A 21,962-nucleotide genomic window follows, 5' to 3' on the forward strand; every position below is an offset into this window, starting at 1 on the left:
ACATTCACATCATTAATGCATTTTAGAACATAGGAGCAATGCAACAAAATTTGGGGAAACAATTTTTATTTTAATGCTTTCAATATTTTCAGGAAAGAACTACTGAGACCAAACTTGATGCACTTCAGAGAGTGTGCCTGTATTGCAGATACAGACTAAGAAACAGACAAATTTTGACGATTTTCAAGTTTTATATTGGTTTTTTTTTCCCCCTAAAATTGTATCATTTAAATTTCACACATATAGTCTCTTTGGGTAAGGGACATCAACTTTTAAACATATTAGGAACAAACTTTTCGTTTTTCCTAACTGTAAGCAGTCACACCCCAAAAGCATTCCAGTTGTGACATTGTTGCAATACCCATTAACCAAAGTAACACAATTAAAAGGCTCGTGTGTATTTTATTATTAAATATAACAATTTCAGCAACGCAAGATCAGTTTGGCTTCTTGATTATAGCACATTTAATAGATTTTGCAAACGACAAAGTGGCAACAGAAGCAAATGGAACAAAGAGACGTTTGTTTTCACTTAAAATAAACTAAACTAAACAAACCCCTAAAAAGCAATTATGCAAAGCAACAATGGATTTTCTAGGATAAATGCAATTTTTTAACATGCAGCCATACAGCTAATACATCCTTCATTAGCATTATGTGCAAAATTCACAAATGTTGAACAGATTGGTTTTTATTTCTCCATTTTCATTGAGTGTATGGTATAAATAATGCACAGAAGTATATACATGAATACTGAACATTTCTCTTAGTACTTATTATAATATACTATGTGCTGCACAAGTCATATTTCAGCTTGGAATTGAATTACATTCAATTCTTTTTCTTGTAAAGTCATATTGACTAAAAATGTGCAGCTTCGAGAGAATAAGCTGGCAATCAGATCAGAGGCTCTGAACCTGTTAGTACTCCTTTTGTCTTACAGAAGAAGTTTTTTGTTCGAACCACCGCAGAACATCGTCTTTGTTCTCTTTGACCCACTGGATGTTCACTTGGGTTTGCTCGATGGCCAGAGACACAGCCCTGGAGGCACCACCCAGGTCGTAATTTTGAAAACGCATGAGCTGTAGACACAAAGGGGTGAGAAAAAAAACACAAAGTTAGGTGTTGGCATGACACAGCAGCATGTGAAAGACCGTTTCTGTTCTTTTTTCTGCAGCTATCAGTTTTTGAACATTATTAAATTAAATACAATACTTGAAATATAAGCTAAAGTAGTATAAATTATGAAAATGCTATAGACGGTGAATAAAACAATGATCTCAACATAATTCAACAATGTTGAAAGGCCTAAAGTAATTGGTGCAACAGTTAAAATATTTGGAGTTAAAAATAAAATATAATTCATAGATAAACTTAAAAGATAAAAAAGAAAATGTAATTATGCCCTCATGAAAAAATGATTAAATAAAATATTGAATCTAATTTACACATATTGAAAAGGATACAGATATGTTGGAGTAATTAGCTAAAAGAATAGCTACAATATTGTAATTAGCATTTAGATAAAAAAAAAAAAAGCTAAAAGAGAGAGCTAAAAGCAGCTGTTGCCACTGTTAAAATATAGCTAAAAGTAACAGCATGTGAAATTACATTTCTTTCCCTTTTCTGAACAGCTGTGAATGTTGGAAATGTTGAAAAAGCTCAAATAAGTAGCATAAATAATGAAAACACCACAGACAGTGTCTTAAATAATACTCATTTAGTAATGTTTAAAGGCCAAAAGTATTGGCAGGTAAAATGTTTAAAATTATCTTCAGAAGGTTAAAAAAGAAAATGTCATATTTATAATCATGAAAAACGGTTAAATAAAATATTTAACTAATGTAAGTTACATATGTATTGAAAGATAAAGATACAACGAAGTAATTTAGTTAAAACAACAGCTAATAATTTAATTACCTGAAACATGACATGATATTGAAAAAGTGAAAAGCAATAGTTCCCATTTTTAAAATATATCTAAAAGTAAGTTATGAATGTTTAAAAAGCTAAATGTAAATGATAAATTCAACAATTAAAAAAAAAAGCTAAAGATCTGAAATAGTTGGAAGTAATATAAAAAAAACTAAAAGCAATGATTAGAACAGCTAAAGTAAAACAGTAACATTAATATAAAGTTAAAATAAAGAATGTTGATATGTGGCTAAATGTAAATGTTTGCTGAAAAAGGTAAAAGGGTGGCTGAAGGTAAATAATATGTGAGTAACCTGTTATGTAATTGAATAAATATGAGTTGAAACGTAGTTGAAAAATAAGACATTCAGCTTTTGTCAAGTGAGATTTCAGAAACTAATGTGTCATTTGTAGCAGTTAACTTCATACAAATAAAAATGACCGTGTTAAATGTGTTAATGAAGAAGAGTTTTGAGAACTGCTGATTAGTACAAGGGAAATAAAGCTAATGACACAAATTCTGTGTCATCTGTCAAAGGTAAGTAAGATTAATTATGGAGTCATAAATAAATGAAGTATTGGGGTGTATCTGATTTGGTGTGAGCAGATTACTGGATTGTGATTAGAAAGACAACTCATACTCCTGCATACTCATACTCATTTTAGCAATAAAAATGACTGGTAAATTACCTCTTCCAGTTCAAACTCTGTCGAGAATCTGCTGGTCACTCCTGCAATCAGCATCGCCCCGTCCCTGGTAAAATATTAGCAACAGTTTTCAGTGAAACTCAAGTGATTCATTTATAAGTGTTGATACTAACCATCAGTATCAACTACCGTAAGTTGATACTGATGGTTAGTTTTAGTTAGTTTTCATTTGTTTTACATTATGAACTTGGTAATGACAGGTAATGATTAGTCAAGGAAAAATTGAGTTTCAATCCCCTGCTGATTAAATAATTTACTTTAGATAACGTTCGCATGTCAGTGTGGCCACGAAATGACCCCCCCCCCCTTTAATTATACTGTGATACAGTTTATTTTAACTTCCTGGTAACAGCACAAACAGGAGAGGTAATGATAAGAAGTGATTAAATAACAGGACCTTTGCACTTGATGACACAGTGCAGGATTTTTATAGTCGACTGTTTATAAATGCCTGATTTTTTTATGGCCCAGCTAGTTTGTTCACAGGTCACTAAAAGTGCTCTATAAACATCTGGCCCCTGAACCAGCCGAGGCCCTCGACTCTCTGTGATGAAGCAGCAAATATGTCTCCTCTGCGCATAAAGCAGAAGCCAAAACATAATCGAGAAACATGTGGTGGCGCCATATAACCCCAAGCCCTCGCCATATTTTCATTTTCAACCAAAAACTGGTAACGTTACTTTGTTAGTTCAGTTTTGGTCTCCACCCAATCCTGAAAAAATATTGTAGTTATCTTGACACTGTTGGCTTGTTTCTTAGCAAAACTTGTACTGTTAATGTTTTTTTTTTTTGCTCTTCATTAGCTTCAAGTTTCTCAAGCAACTACATTTCCCCTGTGGACACCAATAAAGATTTCTCTTATCTAGTCTTGGTTAGTCTGTTTGATGCTGGCAAGTGGGTTGAAGGCGCAGCTGAGACTGAATGAACATGTCGAATTCAGGAGGAAAAACCTGAAACCACGACCTAAAACAGGCTACACGTCTTCTTAAAGGCAGGTCATTTTTTGGCTGAAAACTTATGGCCTTCAAACTGCACTCCAGAAGGCCATCATAGATAAACAGATCTAAAAAGGAGATAATATTTAATCACATTAAACTTAGAGCCATAAGGTCAATGCAGACACCACAAGATCATATCCACACCAAGCCAGGTAATCCCATATATGGATATTTTCTTTTTGCATTGTCCCTCCTGTTAAATAGTCAGAAACATAGCTACCAATGGTTGCAACAGTGCTGCATTTTATTGTCTTCTTGAACTAAATCAATAGGAGGAAAAAAAAGAAACACGCTGCTGTGGGTTGGTTGTTTTTGTTGCTTTGTGCCAACACCATTGAAATATACTCGCAATTCTACAACAGGAAGCCACTGAGCAAATTCACATTTTTACAAGCCAGCTGAAATGAGGTCATACTGCCAAAAACTGAGCTCATCCAGAGTTTTCACACATCTAACTGGGGTGTTATGGAAACTCCTCCACCTTTATAAGTGTATGTTCTGAGGTAAGCCATGAATTCTTAAACTCCTTGTAAATTTGTTGGAATAAAAAGGCTAAATAAACACTCATCACTGAAGGAAATGTGACCTATCATCAACCTCAACCCAAGAATACTGGCATCATGTATGTTTGTCTAATCCACAGTGCAAAAGAGATGACTCAGAAAATGAGATGGCATCTGTAAAAACCAATATGAGAGGGACTAAAAGCAGTTTAAATAGCAACCTACCCTTGGCTGACGTAGTCCCAGTTTGCTCTGATAAAGTTCCAGGCCAGCGCCTGCCCCGCTGAGTTCTGGGCTATGTAGTAAATTGTAGAAGCGACGTCCATCAGACGTATCTTCTCAGGGTCCAAAGTGTAATCAAGGTATCTGCAAGATAAGGAAGGCTCTTACTGGAAACCTAATGAATAAAACCCATGTGTATTGGGAACTGCTTTATTAAAACAGTTTACACATGTGGCATACACTTTAGGATTTTATGCTTTACCTGCTGAGCAACCAGATCTTCTTGGTGCAGGACAGAGCACGACGGAGCTGCTCTTTCTCCGAGGTGTTGCTGGAGGTCTGATACATGTCCCAGGCAAATTCCCACTCTTCCTTCTCACCAGCAGCCACAGCTTGGCAGTAGATTTCAGACCGCAGGTTTGGGTGGATGCTGAATCACACGCACACACTTTATTTTTCCTGTTTCAGGACCATCTAATTTTCACATTTTTTTCTTTGTGCTGGACGGCTGACATCACATGTTTTTGCTTCAGAAGGAATCTCATCAGCAGTATAAGAAAAAACTCTACCCGCCAAAATAAAATGCAGTCCATTATACTTTATAGAAATGGCTCATCAGTATAGTAGACTGTGAACATTGTCAGTTTATGTATGTGGTTTATATATTGATGTTTACAGAAGTCACAGAAAATGCTCAAATTATTGACGTTGTTGACAATTGAAAAAGAAGACATCCAATGGCATGGTCCAACATCTGCCCACCCATCAAAAATTCAATGAAAACACAACACTGCTAGATTTTTTAAGATTTGGAAAAGTCCATATGCTAAAAGAGAAAATGTCCCCTGATGTCTAAATTAGTTTGAAAAGTGAAATGATGTCCCATCCATCCAGGTTCTTAAGGACTTCTTCAACTTGTGTTATTGAGGTATCCTGGCAGAGCCGTAGAGACAGACAAATCACGAATCGTGCTCATTTCCCTACCTCCACAAATACCACTGGTAGAGACGCCGTGCAGAGCAGCAGATTCAAACCTACAGCCTTCTGCTTTGCAGCAACTGTGCTAACCACTGCAGTAACATGCAGGCCAAGAATGCGGGAGCGATAAAGCAAATATAAACCACTTTGAGCTTTGGCTATTTAATTCTTTCTGATACAAAAAGCTGTTGTTATGGAACATGAAATCTATTAACTGGGATAAAATAATCTGAAGGCCATTTATTGATCTTGGAGGCACAGCTACAGTGGGGCAAAAAAGTATTTAGTCAGCCACCGATTGTGCAAGTTCCCCCACTTAAAATGATGACAGAGGTCAGTAATTTGCACCAGAGGTACACTTCAACTGTGAGAGACAGAATGTGAAAAAAAAAATCCATGAATCCACATGGTAGGATTTGTAAAGAATTTATTCGTAAATCAGGGTGGAAAATAAGTATTTGGTCAATAACAAAAATACAACTCAATACTTTGTAACATAACCTTTGTTGGCAATAACAGAGGTCAAACGTTTACTATAGGTCTTTACCAGGTTTGCACACACAGTAGCTGGTATTTTGGCCCATTCCTCCATGCAGATCTTCTCGAGAGCAGTGATGTTTTGGGGCTGTCGCCGAGCAACACGGACTTTCAACTCCCGCCACAGATTTTCTATGGGGTTGAGGTCTGGAGACTGGCTAGGCCACTCCAGGACTTTCAAATGCTTCTTACGGAGCCACTCCTTTGTTGCCCGGGCGGTGTGTTTTGGATAATTGTCATGTTGGAAGACCCAGCCTCGTTTCATCTTCAAAGTTCTCACTGATGGAAGGAGGTTTTGGCTCAAAATCTCACGATACATGGCCCCATTCATTATGTCCTTAACACGGATCAGTCGTCCTGTCCCCTTGGCAGAAAAACAGCCCCATAGCATGATGTTTCCACCCCCATGCTTCACAGTAGGTATGGTGTTCTTGGGATGCAACTCAGTATTCTTCTTCCTCCAAACACGACGAGTTGAGTTTATACCAAAAAGTTCTACTTTGGTTTCATCTGACCACATGACATTCTCCCAATCCTCTGCTGTATCATCCATGTGCTCTCTGGCAAACTTCAGACGGGCCTGGACATGCACTGGCTTCAGCAGCGGAACACGTCTGGCACTGCGGGATTTGATTCCCTGCCGTTGTAGTGTGTTACTGATGGTGACCTTTGTTACTTTGGTCCCAGCTCTCTGCAGGTCATTCACCAGGTCCCCCCGTGTGGTTCTGGGATCTTTGCTCACCGTTCTCATGATCATTTTGACCCCACGGGATGAGATCTTGCGTGGAGCCCCAGATCGAGGGAGATTATCAGTGGTCTTGTATGTCTTCCATTTTCTGATGATTGCTCCCACAGTTGATTTTTTCACACCAAGCTGCTTGCCTATTGTAGATTCACTCTTCCCAGTCTGGTGCAGGTCTACAATACTTTTCCTGGTGTCCTTCGAAAGCTCTTTGGTCTTGGCCATGGCGGAGTTTGGAGTCTGACTGTTTGAGGCTGTGGACAGGTGTCTTTTATACAGAGGATGAGTTCAAACAGGTGCCATTCATACAGGTAACGAGTGGGGGACAGAAAAGCTTCTTACAGAAGACGTTACAGGTCTGTGAGAGCCAGAGATTTTCCTTGTTTGAGGTGACCAAATACTTATTTTCCACCCTAATTTACGAATAAATTCTTTACAAATCCTACCATGTGGATTCATGGATTTTTTTTTCACATTCTGTCTCTCACAGTTGAAGTGTACCTCTGGTGCAAATTACTGACCTCTGTCATCATTTTAAGTGGGGGAACTTGCACAATCGGTGGCTGACTAAATACTTTTTTGCCCCACTGTACATGCAAGACCTGTTTTAGCCTCTTTTATAGTCTATTTGTATCCCATCATAAATGTCTGAGTTACATGATAAAGGAAATATGGTATTCATGTGTATCCACATCTGAATTATATTCCCATTTCATGTTCAGGTTTTGCATGGCGAAAATATTTATTTCGACCTCTTGACTTTCAACACCCCCAGATTAAAAAGACAAAGTGTGCTTAGCGGTTTTACAGTAAGTGATTAAGTTGAGAGCTTAAGTGCTGGGTTCACTATGCTGGAGTCATGAGTGTGAGACGAGTGTCTGTTTGTCTTTCTGCAGTCTTGCTTTTTAGTATAGTGATATAGCAAAAGAAACTGACAGAATGTCTAAGTCTGACATAATTAAATCTAATTAAATCTCATTTTATCCTTGATGTACTCATTTTAGATTGAAGTTGTTGTCACATCTGGCAAAGTCAGACATATACACGGCCCAAGTGAGCATTTTTGGACAAAATAAAGGCTAAAGAATATAAAAGAATCCATGGATGTCAGACTTTGGTTACTATTCTGTGACTTCTCTGAAGATGATTTTGATTTTCTTGAACACAAGATAACAAATCCAGAATATGCCCCCCCGCCCTAATTTATAATGTGTATACAGTATAACATGGAGCATACATATCCACACAGTATTGCAGTCAAGCACAAAGGCATTTCCACATTGAAGTAACAAGCACATGCAGTGAACGTATTTAACTGTAAATAAAAGATAGACGTAGCCTCAAAGCTTGTTGTATAGGAAATCGAAGGTCCTACAAATATTACAGAGAAAACCCCAGCGATCAGACAATCCCTTATGAACAAACATGTGGAAACATGGAAGGAAGAACTCCTTTTTTACAGGAAGACACCTGCAGCAGAAGCAGGCTTGGAGAGGGGCAGCTATTTACTGCAACCAGTTTGGGGTTGAGAGAATACACTGTCTGCTTTTCCCCGACACTGCAGATGAGTGTCGTGTTGTTCCTTAGGTTCTTAGTCAGATCCACGCCTCAAGGTCCCTAACCAATTAGTGATGTCATTGTGGCTACGTCCATCCTTTATATACAGTCTTAGTCCCAATTTTTTAAAGTTGCACTTGGAAACTTTTCAAAAATGCTAGCTGTAAGCGCACCAGAGCACTTGTTTGGGAAAAGATGTTGGAATTGAAAATTAGAGTGAGATTGCTTGAAAATCCCACCAAGTGCAGCTTTACCAACATCCACAATGCACAGATACCAACAACTGACATGAAAGAGGGATTAGATTACACATACCTTTACTAAATCATTACCGGAGAGCAAAGCTACAGAATATATGGAAAGCTAATACAGTTAGATGATCATTGGATAATTCCAGAAAGTGTGACACAGAAAACAAAGATACTTATTCTAGAAAAGTCCACACCTGTTGGTATTGTTGCTCTCCATCCAGGCGGCATACTTCTGCTTAGCCATCTCTACGCATTCTGGTAGTCCATTGGAACATGCCAGCTTTATGGCTAAGAGCTGGGTGTACCTTAGGATGGAACAACATTTTGTATGATAAATGCAAAGGTATGAAATGCCAGAGTGTTTCCAAATATGAGAATAATTTGGAGACAGGAGTTTTTTAACCCTTAAATGGACTCTTACTACTCATCTAACACTGACAGTTCTCTAACGAATTGTTTTACCAATGGTTTTGAAACCGAGAGGGCCTACGCGTTCATTGAAAGCTTCCAGTTTCTTTCTTTTATGTCATCTTTTGGTAGCACTTTGTGGTCTAGCCATACAGCCAGTGACTGCTCAGCATTTACCCGGTAAATGTTTCTAACTTGGGGCGTAATTTTCAGCAGCTGAATGTACTCTTAGTGACACTTAAAGTGCAGTTACAGAAGAATAAATGACTAACAAGTGGCAATTTCTAAGGAAAGGTGAAAATGATACCACTAAGACTAATTCTACCCTCATTATCACGTCGACCTATAATGCCATATTGTTGTGCCACATAAACAAAGATTAATTATCAAATAATCAGTTTACAGTTTATCATTCTTACTTCCAGCTCTACAGTTTTATTCTTATACGTTACTAGAACAGTCCAGTTAACAGATATCCCCACTCTTTCTTTCTGAGACCTGTGTTTTTTGATGAAGTCATTATTTGAAACCTTGGCCGTGTTTAACATGAACATCCACCCCTGCAACAGTTTATATGAGAAAAAAGCAGACCACTTTAAATGATCCTTGATGACACGAGAACTGCTTCCTTTAAAACAACACTGACAGTCCACATCACACATCTGTTACAGCACAAAGGCAAAAATACAAACTCACACATCTGCTTTTTATTAGTACCTTTGGACTCGAGTGTGATTTTATGAACCGTAAACTACATGCAAGCATGTGTAAATCTGTTGACGATTAACTCAGGTTGAATTCCGTCTTAAAAATAAAGATCTTACTTACTGTAAGGAGTGATCGTTCTGTGGGACGCGGTCATCGTCCGTGTCGTTTTTGAAGACGTTATACAGCTCTCTAACCTGTTCCCGCAGGTATGTCTGCAGGAAGAGACGGCAGAGTTTCGGCAATGTATACAATATTTTCTGCACATTGTTCCAATTATTGAACATCAACAAAATCAGAAGATCACATTAAGCCTGTTAAATATAATAACATAAGACAAGTTGTACAACTAGTGAAAACAGATGACAGATACCTGCATGGGTCCATACACCTCAGAGCGGTCAAACATGAGGATGAAGTACTCGAGATTCCTGACCGCTGACTCCCAGGGAAGAAACTCTGTCTCTTTTGTGAGGAAAAGGGTTGAATTCAGAGCCAGAGTCACGTTGACAAGTTTAGCCCTGATTAGAACAAGAGTGAGATCTCAGTCAGTACAGCCATTTATTCAAAATTCACAAAAAAGCAATATTGGAGCATCCACACACCGCCTGTGCTTTAGCCATTTTTATTTATACAACCTCCAATGGGACTGCTTCTACAATCACATTTTCTTACAGCTAAATGTTATGAAAAAATTAAGTCTCCACAATTTGTTTGGGATGTCTTTGGTTAGCATCAGATCAAATGGAAAATGTTTTTTTTAGAAATACTGCAGCGGCAAAATGTCTCAGACTTTATTTAAAGTGCCCGCTGTGACTTGTCGGGATTTGCCTGTTTAATAATTGGCTCTAACAAAACTCAACCCTATCCTGGACAGATGACCGGATGAGTAAAATAATGATTGCTGACAAATGTTGTTGTCTAAAGAAAATTATCTATTTGCATTTAACTCTCTGAGGTATGAGTTGAAATCACTGGCATGTCTAACCCTGAGTTTTGGAGAAAAACAAAAGGGCATTTTTGGGGGAAAAATGTAAGTAATGCCTGTAAGTTACAAGGATTTTTTTTTTTTACCCCGACTGCCAAGACTAGGGTTAGAGCTGGGGATAACACCGATCATAACAAGAGCTCACAGGGTTAATGTCCAGCTAGCTGCAATAAGCAGCAGGGTGTCAATAGCGTGTGTTAGCTCTGTGATAGCGTGTCAGCCTGTCCAGGGTGTAGCCTACCATGACAGGCTCCAGCTAATCCAATATCTCAATAAAACACATATAATATACTTCATTATCTCAAATAAATGCCTTCCCTAGAAACTGGAGCAAAGTAGCCACGTTCTTTGGTAAAATAAATGTCAAATAACATTTAATAATGTTAGGCTGTTTGGTTTGGAAGGGGGTTTGTGATTAATACTGAAAGAATGAGAGAGTTTTTCAAAAGGCCAGATCTAAATATTCAGCAAACCACTGCCTGATGCAAAGCTGCATGTTAAGTTAAGTGGACTTCTTAATGACGTTCTAGTTTCCTCTTATTGCTTAACATATCTAATATATTAATAGCACAGCATTATTATTTTTTTATTAAATGAACAGGTCACAGTCAGTACCTTGCCAAGTTAAATGCGTCATCAATAAGTTGCCCTCTGTTCAACAGCGGGATACTCTGGAAAAACACAAGAGTTTCAAAGTTAGAGAGCCACCGAGCGCTACTTCTTTCTTACCTGGGAGCTGCCATTTTAAAGTTAAAGACTTTAAAGGTTACTGAACATGACTTTCCTTGCCATCTGATTCCCACCCACTAACCTGGAATTCTCTACTCCTGCTATCCCGTGTTTGTCCACAAAATTATTCTCCCTCCACCATTTGTTTTGTTCCCCAATCAGTGTCAGAGGGAATTCAGGTATGTTTATGACAAGTGTTTAAGAGGAGTTGCCTTAGTCAGTGTGTGCTTTGTAGCAGAAACTGTAACAATAGTAACCCTTGCCCCGTTCGTTGCACTGGATGGAAAGTCACAGGCGTTAAGAAAGCTTTCTTTCTCTGCACCGCGAATTATTGATGACAGAACATGAACAACTGAGTGGTAGATCAACCAACCAAACAATCCGTGAACATGGTGACGACATTGCTGATAGAACTACAGACTCGTACATCCAGAAAAAAGCAGGTTAGTTGTAAAAGTTATACGTGAGGCACAAGTAAGGCCTTTTTTGTGTAACTCGGGATCTACGACGACAAATGTTCGCTTTGAAGGATTGAGTTAACCTCTGAGCTTTTGGTTCAAGGCCAATTCTTGGTCTGGTCTACTTTGTTCAAACAGCATCTCTGGCTTACCCTCCAACACAATCTATCAAACTTCACTGTGTAATAAAGGAAGCAAACTTGGATGCTTTTATTGTTGCTCTTTAAAGCCTCTAGAAAACCTTTGCAGTCCAATGAATCTGCCTTCGACAATAAGTTATTTCTCTTCAATATAACCTTGTCAGTTTATATAAATGTAATTAGATTTTATTTTGATAATTAACCAATAACTCACAAAATCCCTGCATTTATTGCCTGGTATGGAACAAAGAAGCTTCAGAAGATAAGATGTCGTAATATTTCCAGTAAAAATCACCCAGTAAAATGTGTAAAACTGGAGTGGCCCAGTACTTACATGCCGATTCTTCTGCAGCTGTGCTAGAAGGCGTTCCCAGTTCTCTGGATTGTAATTGACTCTGTAGTATCCGATGCAGTTGATATTTGCCAGGATCCATTCACCATTCTTAGCTATGAAAGCTTCTTTGTTTACTGTTCACGAGACATCAATTTGTTGAAAATGTGTTAAATTTTTTTGCGAGTGAGTAAAATGAAGCACTTGAATGGAGAAAAAGGAAACTTGACAGAGACTGAGACGAGACTTAAGAAGTAAAAACATGAAGACAACCAAACTGAAAGCAGATGCACTGTGTGCAGTCATTTTGCTTCTCCCAGATGTTTTTGTATCTCCGTTTTTTGGTTCGTATATCTTTGATGTCATTTTTGCAACTCTTTTACTCTTTGTGACAAATTCCCATTATCGCTTCCTTTTGTTCTGTATTTTTTCACGGACACGTCAGGTGGCATTTGGGATTCACATCTATTTATCTGTAGTTGTTTTGATGCTTTTTTGTGTCTTGAAAGTCAGTTTGTATGATTAACTATTCTGACACTGTATGTGTTTGCAACATTACATGCACAAATGTCATTCAAATTCAGCAACACTAAGGATGATTAACGATGTATGTGATTAATGGTTTTCTATACCTCCTAAAATATATGCAAAACATTTCTTTGGCCAATTTTTATTTTTGTGCATTTAAAGAAAATTCCATTCCAGGAATATCTAAAGCCTTTGTAGCTGATTTAAGAACTTTTGGGGCAAATAAACATTTCACTGAAAAATGCTTGTGGTTTTTTTGTTTGTTTGTTTTTTTAACCAATGGCTTGATTATGTCTCATCCCACATTAATAATAAGATGTAAAATAAAAAATACTTTGTGTTCTCCTGCATCTTACCTGGCTTGTTGTTATACAAATACACTTTCTCGAATTTAGACGACGCATTTGAGATGAACTCAATCTCCACTGTCCATGAATTGCTAAACAGAAAAAGAACAGGTAGATCTTACACTGGATGTAGTTTCACATGCCCCAGAAAATAAAGTGAGCAATAATTGTGAGTTTTACAGACTTTTTAAAGCTCACAAACTGAAAAGAAGCATTTTAGAGACAAAAACATGAGCATGAAATCTATTTTCCTTTGTAATAACCTAATCTGTGCCACTATCATGCCAGAGTCTCCAGGATCTGGAGGTATCCCAGTCTGGACCCTGTATGATTCATCATGGCAGCATCATGGAGTTCGAAGGCAAAGGCGCATCCAAAAGCAATGAAATCAGTTGTGGCCCAATACTTTCTTAACGATGTGAGTTATTCATTGAATAACTTGACTTTTTACCACAGATGGTTATTTAATCTGTATTATCATTAAAAGTGGTACAAAATGTTAACTCAAGCTAGATGATTTTATTACAGATTTGTCTAGGCTGGAAAAAAAATAGTTGGTTTACACAAAGTTAGGTCAAGTTTGTAGAAAGATGTGGAAGACACCTACGAGGAATTGGCAGAGTTATTGAAGAGAAACTGCTTCTGGTAGACTTGTCCATTGGTAGTGTTGATGGTAATGACAGGATAGCCACTTTGGGTGGTCCAAGGGTTCATGAATCCAGCGATGTCTTCAGTGTTGCGGACAGCTTTGTTACCGCGGTTCTGATTCGCAGCCTGCCAACATTAAACAAGCCAATGAATATCTTTCCATGTGCAGTCCAAACCCGATGTATTTGTAAATATGATTTATGATAACTGAATTCATTAGTATCTGAACATTTTCGAACCCTTTGCTTTAAAAGAGCTAAATATACCACGCAGGTCTTTGCTTTCTAAAAGCTGCTGTTTGGCATTTTAATGTGCTAGCCATTGTTTTAAATTAAATGAGCTAAAACACAGACCAAAAACTATGATTTGTCCAAAATACTTAAAATCTGGGATAAATACAATGTTGTGATTAATCCTCAGGCAATGAAAGTGTGGGAATGATTTTGATGACAAGGCACGCATAGAGTAAGCAACAGAAATTTGGCAGAATAAAACAGCCTGGATAATTTATCATCTTACCATTTGTATATACTTCAAGAGGTCATCCTTTTCTACGTTTCCATATTGAAAGGCCTTGAGATACATCTATGAAATATATGAAAGCAGAGCAAATCAGAACGATTGAGTAACAGTGGACACAGTTGCATCAGGCACAAAAAAAGAATTATTTCCCCGTGGAGCTGTTGGAATAAGAGCTGGGTGAAAAGATTCAATTGCAGCTGTGAGCAGTTGGACCTGAGGGAGATGTGATGTTGTAATAAATCTCTGAGTAAAAAACGTTTTAGTTTTTCCTTGTTTTTTTGTTTGTTTTGTTTTTAGTCTTCTGCCCGGATACACGTGAACATTCACAATGAGTTTGGTGTGTTACAAAAATGAAGGTTTGAACAGACATTTAGCCTCTTCCTTGTATATCTGACAAGGAAAACACAACACCCTTATTCATTTTGCATGAGGCAGTGGAAAACACAAGTGGACAAAAGCTGCGTGCCTTCCCCATTTCTGCAGACACGAACCAGATGTTGGAATGCTTTCGTTCAGAGCAGCACTGAGGGCTTTATTTTCAACATGTTCAATTTGGATGTATGACAGAAGCTGGTGTCTATTGATGGTAAAAAAAAAAAGGTTAACCTCTTCGAATACACCAGGTTACCTGCAACCTGTCGAGGGTTTGGGATTATTTTAGCCACATGATATACAGACAAGTTTTATGAAACTAGAAAGTGTTGCCTTTCAAATGAAGCCTGATCCATTTTGGAATTACAACTTTGTGTTATTATTATTTTTTCAGTTGTTTCAAAAGTTTCCAAAGATCATTTTACACGACTAAACTGAAACAATACACCGCTGGATCAAAGACTGTATTCAAAGGATGGGCGTAACCACTGTGACACCACCCACTGGTTTTGGAGTGCAGATTGTGATGCCTTATTAGCATTTTGGCCACCACCGTGTCTTTTTTTCTTTTTTTAAATGCAGAAGTTACCATATTTGGATCAAAGGCTGGAGTGCTAAGTTATCAGCTAACACTTGCAAGCTTTGTTGCTAAGCTGCATTCATAAATTCCACCCATCTATTTTCTTCCAACATCAGAGTTGCAGGGGGGCTGAAGTGGCCCAGTTCAGTAAGTCAGACTAACAGGGATGACAGCTACAGTGGGACAAATCCTGATCCTGTGGACAAAAATTAGTGAGTTCATTTCGTAATGCCACAAGCTGTGGCTACGTAAGCCTATGTGTCAATATCTGGCACCAATTATGGCCAGCCAAATCTGCTCTTCCTTTCCATCCATCTCAAAAGCCTGTGAGGCGCTCAGAGTTTTGTAGCACACAAGGGACTTCACAAATGTTCCGTTTCCTTACATTTGCCAAGACTTTGGTTTCAAAAGCAAACAAGTTATATGCATATTAGATGAGATTTAATAGCTAATTAAAGCATCAAACGGTACGATTGCTACATCTGTGTCCTCTTTCAATATTGTCGTGGCTCCAGATACATGAGCCATGACATCATCAAAATGGTTGGATTTTCTCATGAAAACGTTTCCAGGATTCTGCATTTGTCTTGGCAGAAGTGAGTTTCAACTGCAGACTGGCAGTCAAGTGAAACCCTTTAGTTTTATTGTTTGTTTTTAAGTTTAAATGGTAAATGGCCTGTATTTGTATAGCGCTTTACTCAGTCCTTATGGACCCCAAAGCACTTTACACTACATTCAGTCATCCACCCATTCACACACACATTCACACACTGGTGATGGCAAGCTACATTGTAGCCACAGCCGCCCTGGGGCGCACTGACAGAGGCGAGGCTGCCGGACACTGGCACCACCGGGCCCTCTGACCACCACCAGCAGGCAAAGGGTGAAGTGTCTTTCCCAAGGACACAACGACCAAGACAGTCAGAGCCGGGGCTCGAACTGGCAACCTTCCGATTACAAGATGAACTGCCAACTCTTGAGCCACGATCGTTTAAGCCTTGGGAAGGACCTGAAAGGAAAATCATTTTTGCTTACTTGGAGCCCTTTGTTGAAAACAACTTCTCCCACATGGTTTGCCAGCATTCTCAGCACAATTGCGCCCTAACAAAGTGAACACAGATTACATGTTCCTGTTAGTAGAAAACACACGGTGGCAAATTGTGTATTAACAGCTTTGACTAGCTACCTTGCTGTAGCTGATCGAATCAAACATTCCAAGGATGTGATCTGTCGTATTGATCTCTTTTGATGCAGGACTGAGAGGATGGGATGAGGCCAAAGCATCCTCTCTAAACGCATCGTGGAGATCATTCATGATAGATATTTCTTTCTGTAGAAAACAAACATGGACGAGACTGTAAGCTTAAACAATTTTGCCTGAGCATTTAGCAGAACTCCAGAGATATTGCAAGGCTGGACTTACTATATTGAACGTAGGCTCCACACTGTCCACAGCAATGTAAGATAGGTAGGTAGCAATGCCCTCATTCAGCCAAAGGTCGTTCCACCATTTCATTGTCACCTCATTTCCAAACCACTGCCAACAAAATAAAAATAAATCATTGCACAGGAAAGGTTGCATTGCTATTCAATATTGTTGTAAAAGTTGTAATAAACTTAAAAACAACTTCCTTAATCCAAAACGGTGTTTCTTATCATGTGAAAATGTTGAATGATCTTTACTTTTGCTGCTAAAACCATATGTTTTGCTACTCCTGTCTGTGGTCTTAACAGGAAAATGACTCAGAGGATTGAAATCAGATGCTTTATTTGTTTTACTGCTCTCTAACCTGGTGTGCCAGTTCATGTGCAATGACAGTGGCAATATCTTCCTTGTGCAACAGGGAGGAGACGCCTTCCTGATAGAGCAGGAATCCTTCCTGGTATGTGATCAGTCCCCAGTTTTCCATCGCAGCAGGGTATAAGTCTGGCAGTGCAAGCTGGTCTAAGGATATCACAAAGAAATGGACACAATTCTGTTCAAATCAGTTCAGTTCAGTTCGGTCTACATAGCACCAATTCACAACAACATAATTTAAGGTGCTTCATATCAGAGCATAAAGACCCTTCAGTATTAAAAACCAGATTATCCCCTATGAGACATGTATGAGCTACTCAATACAGTATTTTGATTAAGCAGTAAGTGATGCATCTAAAAATCAAAAACAGTACTTGTGAGCCATAAAATGTGGATAACAAGTCAAAGTGTGGGTTCAACACATTTAATTCATGGGAGTTTATATCCACAATAAAAGCAACATACTGAACAAAGACCGTTTTGTGCGGGTGACCCCAAAAGTGAGCTGATAAAAGAAGAAGACTGAAATGTAAGTAGGTATAGTTTGGGAAGAGAGGCGCCTGGACTTCTTTAAGTTTCTTGAAGACGTTTCACCTCTCATCCGAGAAGTCCAGACACCTTTCTTTCCAAGCTGCTTAGACTACAATGACCTGGATGACTGAGACCCTTCACAGATGTAAGTAGGTATAGTTTACCTATTTTTCCCATTGAATATTTCATTTCAAATTGGCTTTCGTAGAATCGAAGGAGCTTTCTGGCAATGTCGCCGGCATAATCAGCGTGTCCTGCATTGATGGCTTCAGGACGAGCATACGTCTGCACAAACAAAACACAGAAATGGCACTGAGTGGTAAAAATAGTAAAACCTCACTGGCTACTAGCCCCGTTTTGCTGACTTTCAAAGTGTACTGGCAAAAACAAAAACATCAATAACACTGCATCAGATTCATCCTGCAGGACATGTAGCCTACATTTATCTCCACGCGATCAGTATCAGAGCTTGGAGAGGGGATGGATTTGAAGCTGTCGTCGACCACTGCGAAGGCGAATAAGTAGGTGGACATCTTTGGTGTTGCTCTAAAGATAGTGTATTGCCATTCGTCATCTAAAATGTTGCTTTCTGAAAGAAGGGAAACAAGGAAATACATAATGAGGACATCTTTTACTCCTATTGTTAAAGTTAATGTTTGACTCCTCAGCAGGTGACCTATATCGCGTATTGACACAGGAACTTGTTTTTACCATAAGGGGCTGCATTTCCCAGAGCTCTGGTTTCTCGCCTGTGGATGATGGTCAATTTAAACACAGCCTTCATGTCTGGCTCATCGAAACAAGGAAACACTTTCCTGGCATCTGTTGGCTGCAGATTGGTGGCAGCAATGAATCTAAGCATACAGGGAATAGAGAGCGAGAGAGTGTTCAGGTCTCTTATAATTGGATCAAAATGTCCCAACATATTCTTTATCATCGCTAACAGCTTTTATTGGTCTTTGACTATGATGTTGCTGCACTTTTTTGACTAATTTGTTACATTAATTGCAAGTGAATCATCTTGTGGCCATATTGTACCATTTAAAGAATGCACAATAACTTGTTAAAAACATTAATGAGTGAGAAATGGAAAAGACAGAGTGTAGCTGGTTAACAACAACTGAGAAAAAGATGTGTGTGTAACTATCCCAAGGTGTTCATTGTGTTCTATGTCTAGGTGTTCATGTATGTTGGGTTTGGTTTGGTTTGGTTAGGTTTTGGATGTGCCTGATTCTCACAAATTCATATGAGTATGAATGTGTAAAAACAAAAAGATGTGAGAGAGTTGTGAGCAGTACTCTTGTAAAAAAGAAAAAGACGAAAGGATACATGAAGTACAAGTGTAGCGGTTGAAAAGTTGAGGTCCCCACCTGAACGGGCTGGTTACATGTATTAAATTATTGTCTTCACTGTAGAATAGTGCGTGATCAGAGGTTGTAAATGTGTAAACATATAAGTGTACAACTCTTTAAGTTCAATGTGAGACACCATATCCAAGAATCAAAAACTGAGAAGGCAGAAAAACAATAAGCTACTTTTTTTTAAAAAACTTCTTTGCTGCTTTATAGCTTCTTTTATTTTTAGAGTTTAATTTGACCTTTTTCCTCCCCTACATTTATTTGAAGCTACTGGTCTTTAGATTAAGATGCTATTGAAAAAAGATCTTTGTGATTATATTTATAAAAATCGTGAGCGTATTGCAGAATGATTGCTTTTACTTTGATACTGTTGCAAATTTTGCCTGTGTACTTCTTTTTACGGCACATTTTAAAGCCAGGACTTTTACTTGTAACTAAATACTTATTACACCACTGCAGGTGCAAGCACACATGTAACCAATCAGTGATGTTACCCCAGCGACGTGTTGTAACAAACATTGATTATGAATGGATTATTTTACTATTATTACAGGTTTTTTCATTCTGAAAGATATTGTTTGTCCTTTCTGTTGGATACTTACTGGTTCCAGCTTAACTGCATTTTGATTAGGCCTCATCTTAAGCTGTGTAAATCAGTTGAGCCAACTCAGTTTTATCAAAAGACAAAAATGTCCTGGCCGCAGTTTCTGTAACTTTAATGCCAAAGTTCCACTGTGAATTATTTTTTATGGGTTTGTGCAACATCTAGGATAAGGGTACGATGAACAGTCAGTTTGGGTTATTGTTTTACATGTCAGATTAAAACTGACACAAAGAACTGCACGTCAGTGGAAAATAAATAGTGATTTGAAAAAATGTGGGATGCATCATTGTTATATTAGAAAATGACTTTGTGTTTGAGCTATCACTGTGTTTAGTCATCCAGATGACTCACTGTTTCTAAAAAACACTCAAGTTGAGAAATTAATTCACTGTGGAAACTTGAACATCTCTGTAACCTGATGGAATATTATTATGGCTTATTATGAATTATTACAGTTATTATGGCTGAGTGATAAAGTTTGTAAGCTTGTATAGATATTTTTTTCTCTCCTTTATATTAAAAGGGAATTACACTTTGAACAATGCTAAAAATCAAAAACAAGGCTTATATATTTACTTATTTAATCATTTAATATTTGGAGTTGCATCTTCTTGAAATATCGATTTAAGAAATTACTTAATTATTTATTTTTCTTAATATAACTTTGACTCTTTTCAGTTTGTATTTAGCATCCAGCCTTTATGTCCTTTTCCTTGAAACCTTTCCAAATATTTTTCCCTTAATAGTTTTCTTATAAAAAAAAACAAAACACTTAAATTTAAATTTTGTATTTATTTTTCACTCCAGAAAAAATTGGAATCTTGAAATCCTAAAAATAGCATTAAATACAGAATACTTACATAACTTTCATAGATTTCAGATAAAAAAATAAATAAATTAAATATAGATTTAATTTAATATAGATTATTTTTCCAACTGGAATAAACACGACCACATTTCTTTCACTTTCTCAGAAACCCTCTAAGCTCTAATTGCCGATTATTGTACGGAATACCGTAAACTTTAAAGTTGCAGTAATGAAAAGCTCTGAAATTGTTTTAGAAACTCCAAATTCAACAAATAATTAAATGTATTGATATATATTCTATACGCAGAGCTTTTATACGTACCTGTCCGCATTTGGATCATCTACACTTTCATAGTCAAAGATACCATCAGTATATCTGCTTAGATACAGTGCTTCCAGATTATCCGAGACTTCGCCGTGGAAAGACAAAAACAAAGAGTAGTTCCCTCCTGTCTCCAAGGGATCCATCAATTCGAGCTCGAGGAAGTCACTTTCATCATCGTAGTGTTTCATTCCAGACACTTTAATATTCCTTTTTGTATTTTCGTTCAACACCACCGGCGAGGACACGTTCAGGTATCTGCTGTTGAGAAAGATGCTCATCGTCTTTTGGGCACATTGAAAGTGGACAGTCGAGTTTCCCGTGAAGATCATGGTCTGGTTCGGAGTGGTGATGTTGGGATTGGAGCCGTTCCCCTCCTCTATGATTTTAGTGTAGAGGTGAACTGCGAGTACAATTTCGTACTTCTGAGGTACCAAGCTCTTCGGCAGCCGCATGTCTGGCGGTGGGGCCATGGTGGTGGGTGGCAGGGTTGGAGGTGGCGTCATGGTAATGTTTTGGGTCTGAGCCTTGAACAGAATAATCATGGTGAACATGCCGCCGATGGAAGAGACGGTCAGAACACCAAAGGCGATGGCGATAGCCTTTGTCGTTCCAAACTTCAGTGGCATTGTAGCTTCTTCTTTTGGTCTGTCCTGCTGCTTGCCTGGTAGAGATGATTCCCTGAGTGAGTCTGCCTCTGGTCTGTGCTGTCTGATCTGTTCACAGGCATGTAACCTCCCTCCAATAAACAGGGCTTGGCCTTAGCAATTAAGGGTCTGTACTTGGATTAAGCATTAACTTTGACACTGCCAAAGGAGCAAAGAGTACACATTGCAGTGTGAAGAGGGCGATGTTCACTGTAAATAATCAGTCAGATTGTGCTCCCAAACATCTGGAGGTGGTTACTGCGGTCATGCCACTAATGCTGGGGTTAGGTAAACCGCAAGTCCTCACACTGCACTCTCCTACCCCATCCCACACTTCCTCACATTCCCTTTCTGTGAACACTCCTCAAACCATCACAATCACACACAAACACCCCCGGGCACAACAAAATCCTCAGTGGGGAACACATCCAGCATCGCCGCTTTTGATTGTAAGAGGTGTTCAAAGTTTCAAAATGCAGCTGTTCTTCCTTAAATTTCTGCAAGCAAGTCTCTGCAGCAGGAGGGGTCCAAGGGTTGTTATCTAAACAGAGACCATGCAAGTCTCTCCCACCAAGACGGTATATAAAGAGAGGACTGCTGAGTGGGCTGAATAAAACAGAAGAAAAAAAAAGAGGAGAACATAGACCGTAGTGATTGGTACATCACTAAACTTCCTGGAAAGCTCCAACCGCGGGTAACGACGACCACCGTGACCACTGTGCACATAT

At 38.4% G+C, this 21,962-nt stretch overlaps 1 protein-coding gene across 1 annotated transcript; it reads right to left on the bottom strand.

The window, feature by feature from the left end:
* Positions 1 to 18: 18 nt before the first annotated feature.
* Positions 19 to 21,767, bottom strand: anpeplb (alanyl (membrane) aminopeptidase-like b). The gene is made up of 20 exons (XM_085464827.1): positions 20,588 to 21,767; positions 18,207 to 18,349; positions 17,936 to 18,084; positions 17,660 to 17,780; positions 16,957 to 17,111; positions 16,590 to 16,703; positions 16,353 to 16,496; positions 16,202 to 16,267; positions 14,212 to 14,277; positions 13,652 to 13,818; positions 13,054 to 13,136; positions 12,173 to 12,306; positions 11,127 to 11,182; positions 9,897 to 10,044; positions 9,647 to 9,738; positions 8,605 to 8,715; positions 4,608 to 4,775; positions 4,349 to 4,489; positions 2,605 to 2,668; positions 19 to 1,082 (listed from the first exon to the last, which is right to left on the bottom strand). The coding sequence occupies exons 1-20, from the start codon at positions 21,214 to 21,216 to the stop codon at positions 921 to 923; spliced, it is 2,913 nt and encodes a 970-aa protein (XP_085320953.1). The 5' UTR covers positions 21,217 to 21,767; the 3' UTR covers positions 19 to 920.
* Between the last annotated feature and the right edge of the window lie 195 nt (positions 21,768 to 21,962).

The sequence above is a fragment of the Copadichromis virginalis genome, linkage group LG7, assembly GCF_057382275.1.
Source record: "Copadichromis virginalis isolate Kocher_CV1m ecotype Utaka linkage group LG7, C_Virginalis_male_GT1.1, whole genome shotgun sequence".
Lineage (NCBI taxonomy): Eukaryota > Metazoa > Chordata > Actinopteri > Cichliformes > Cichlidae > Copadichromis > Copadichromis virginalis.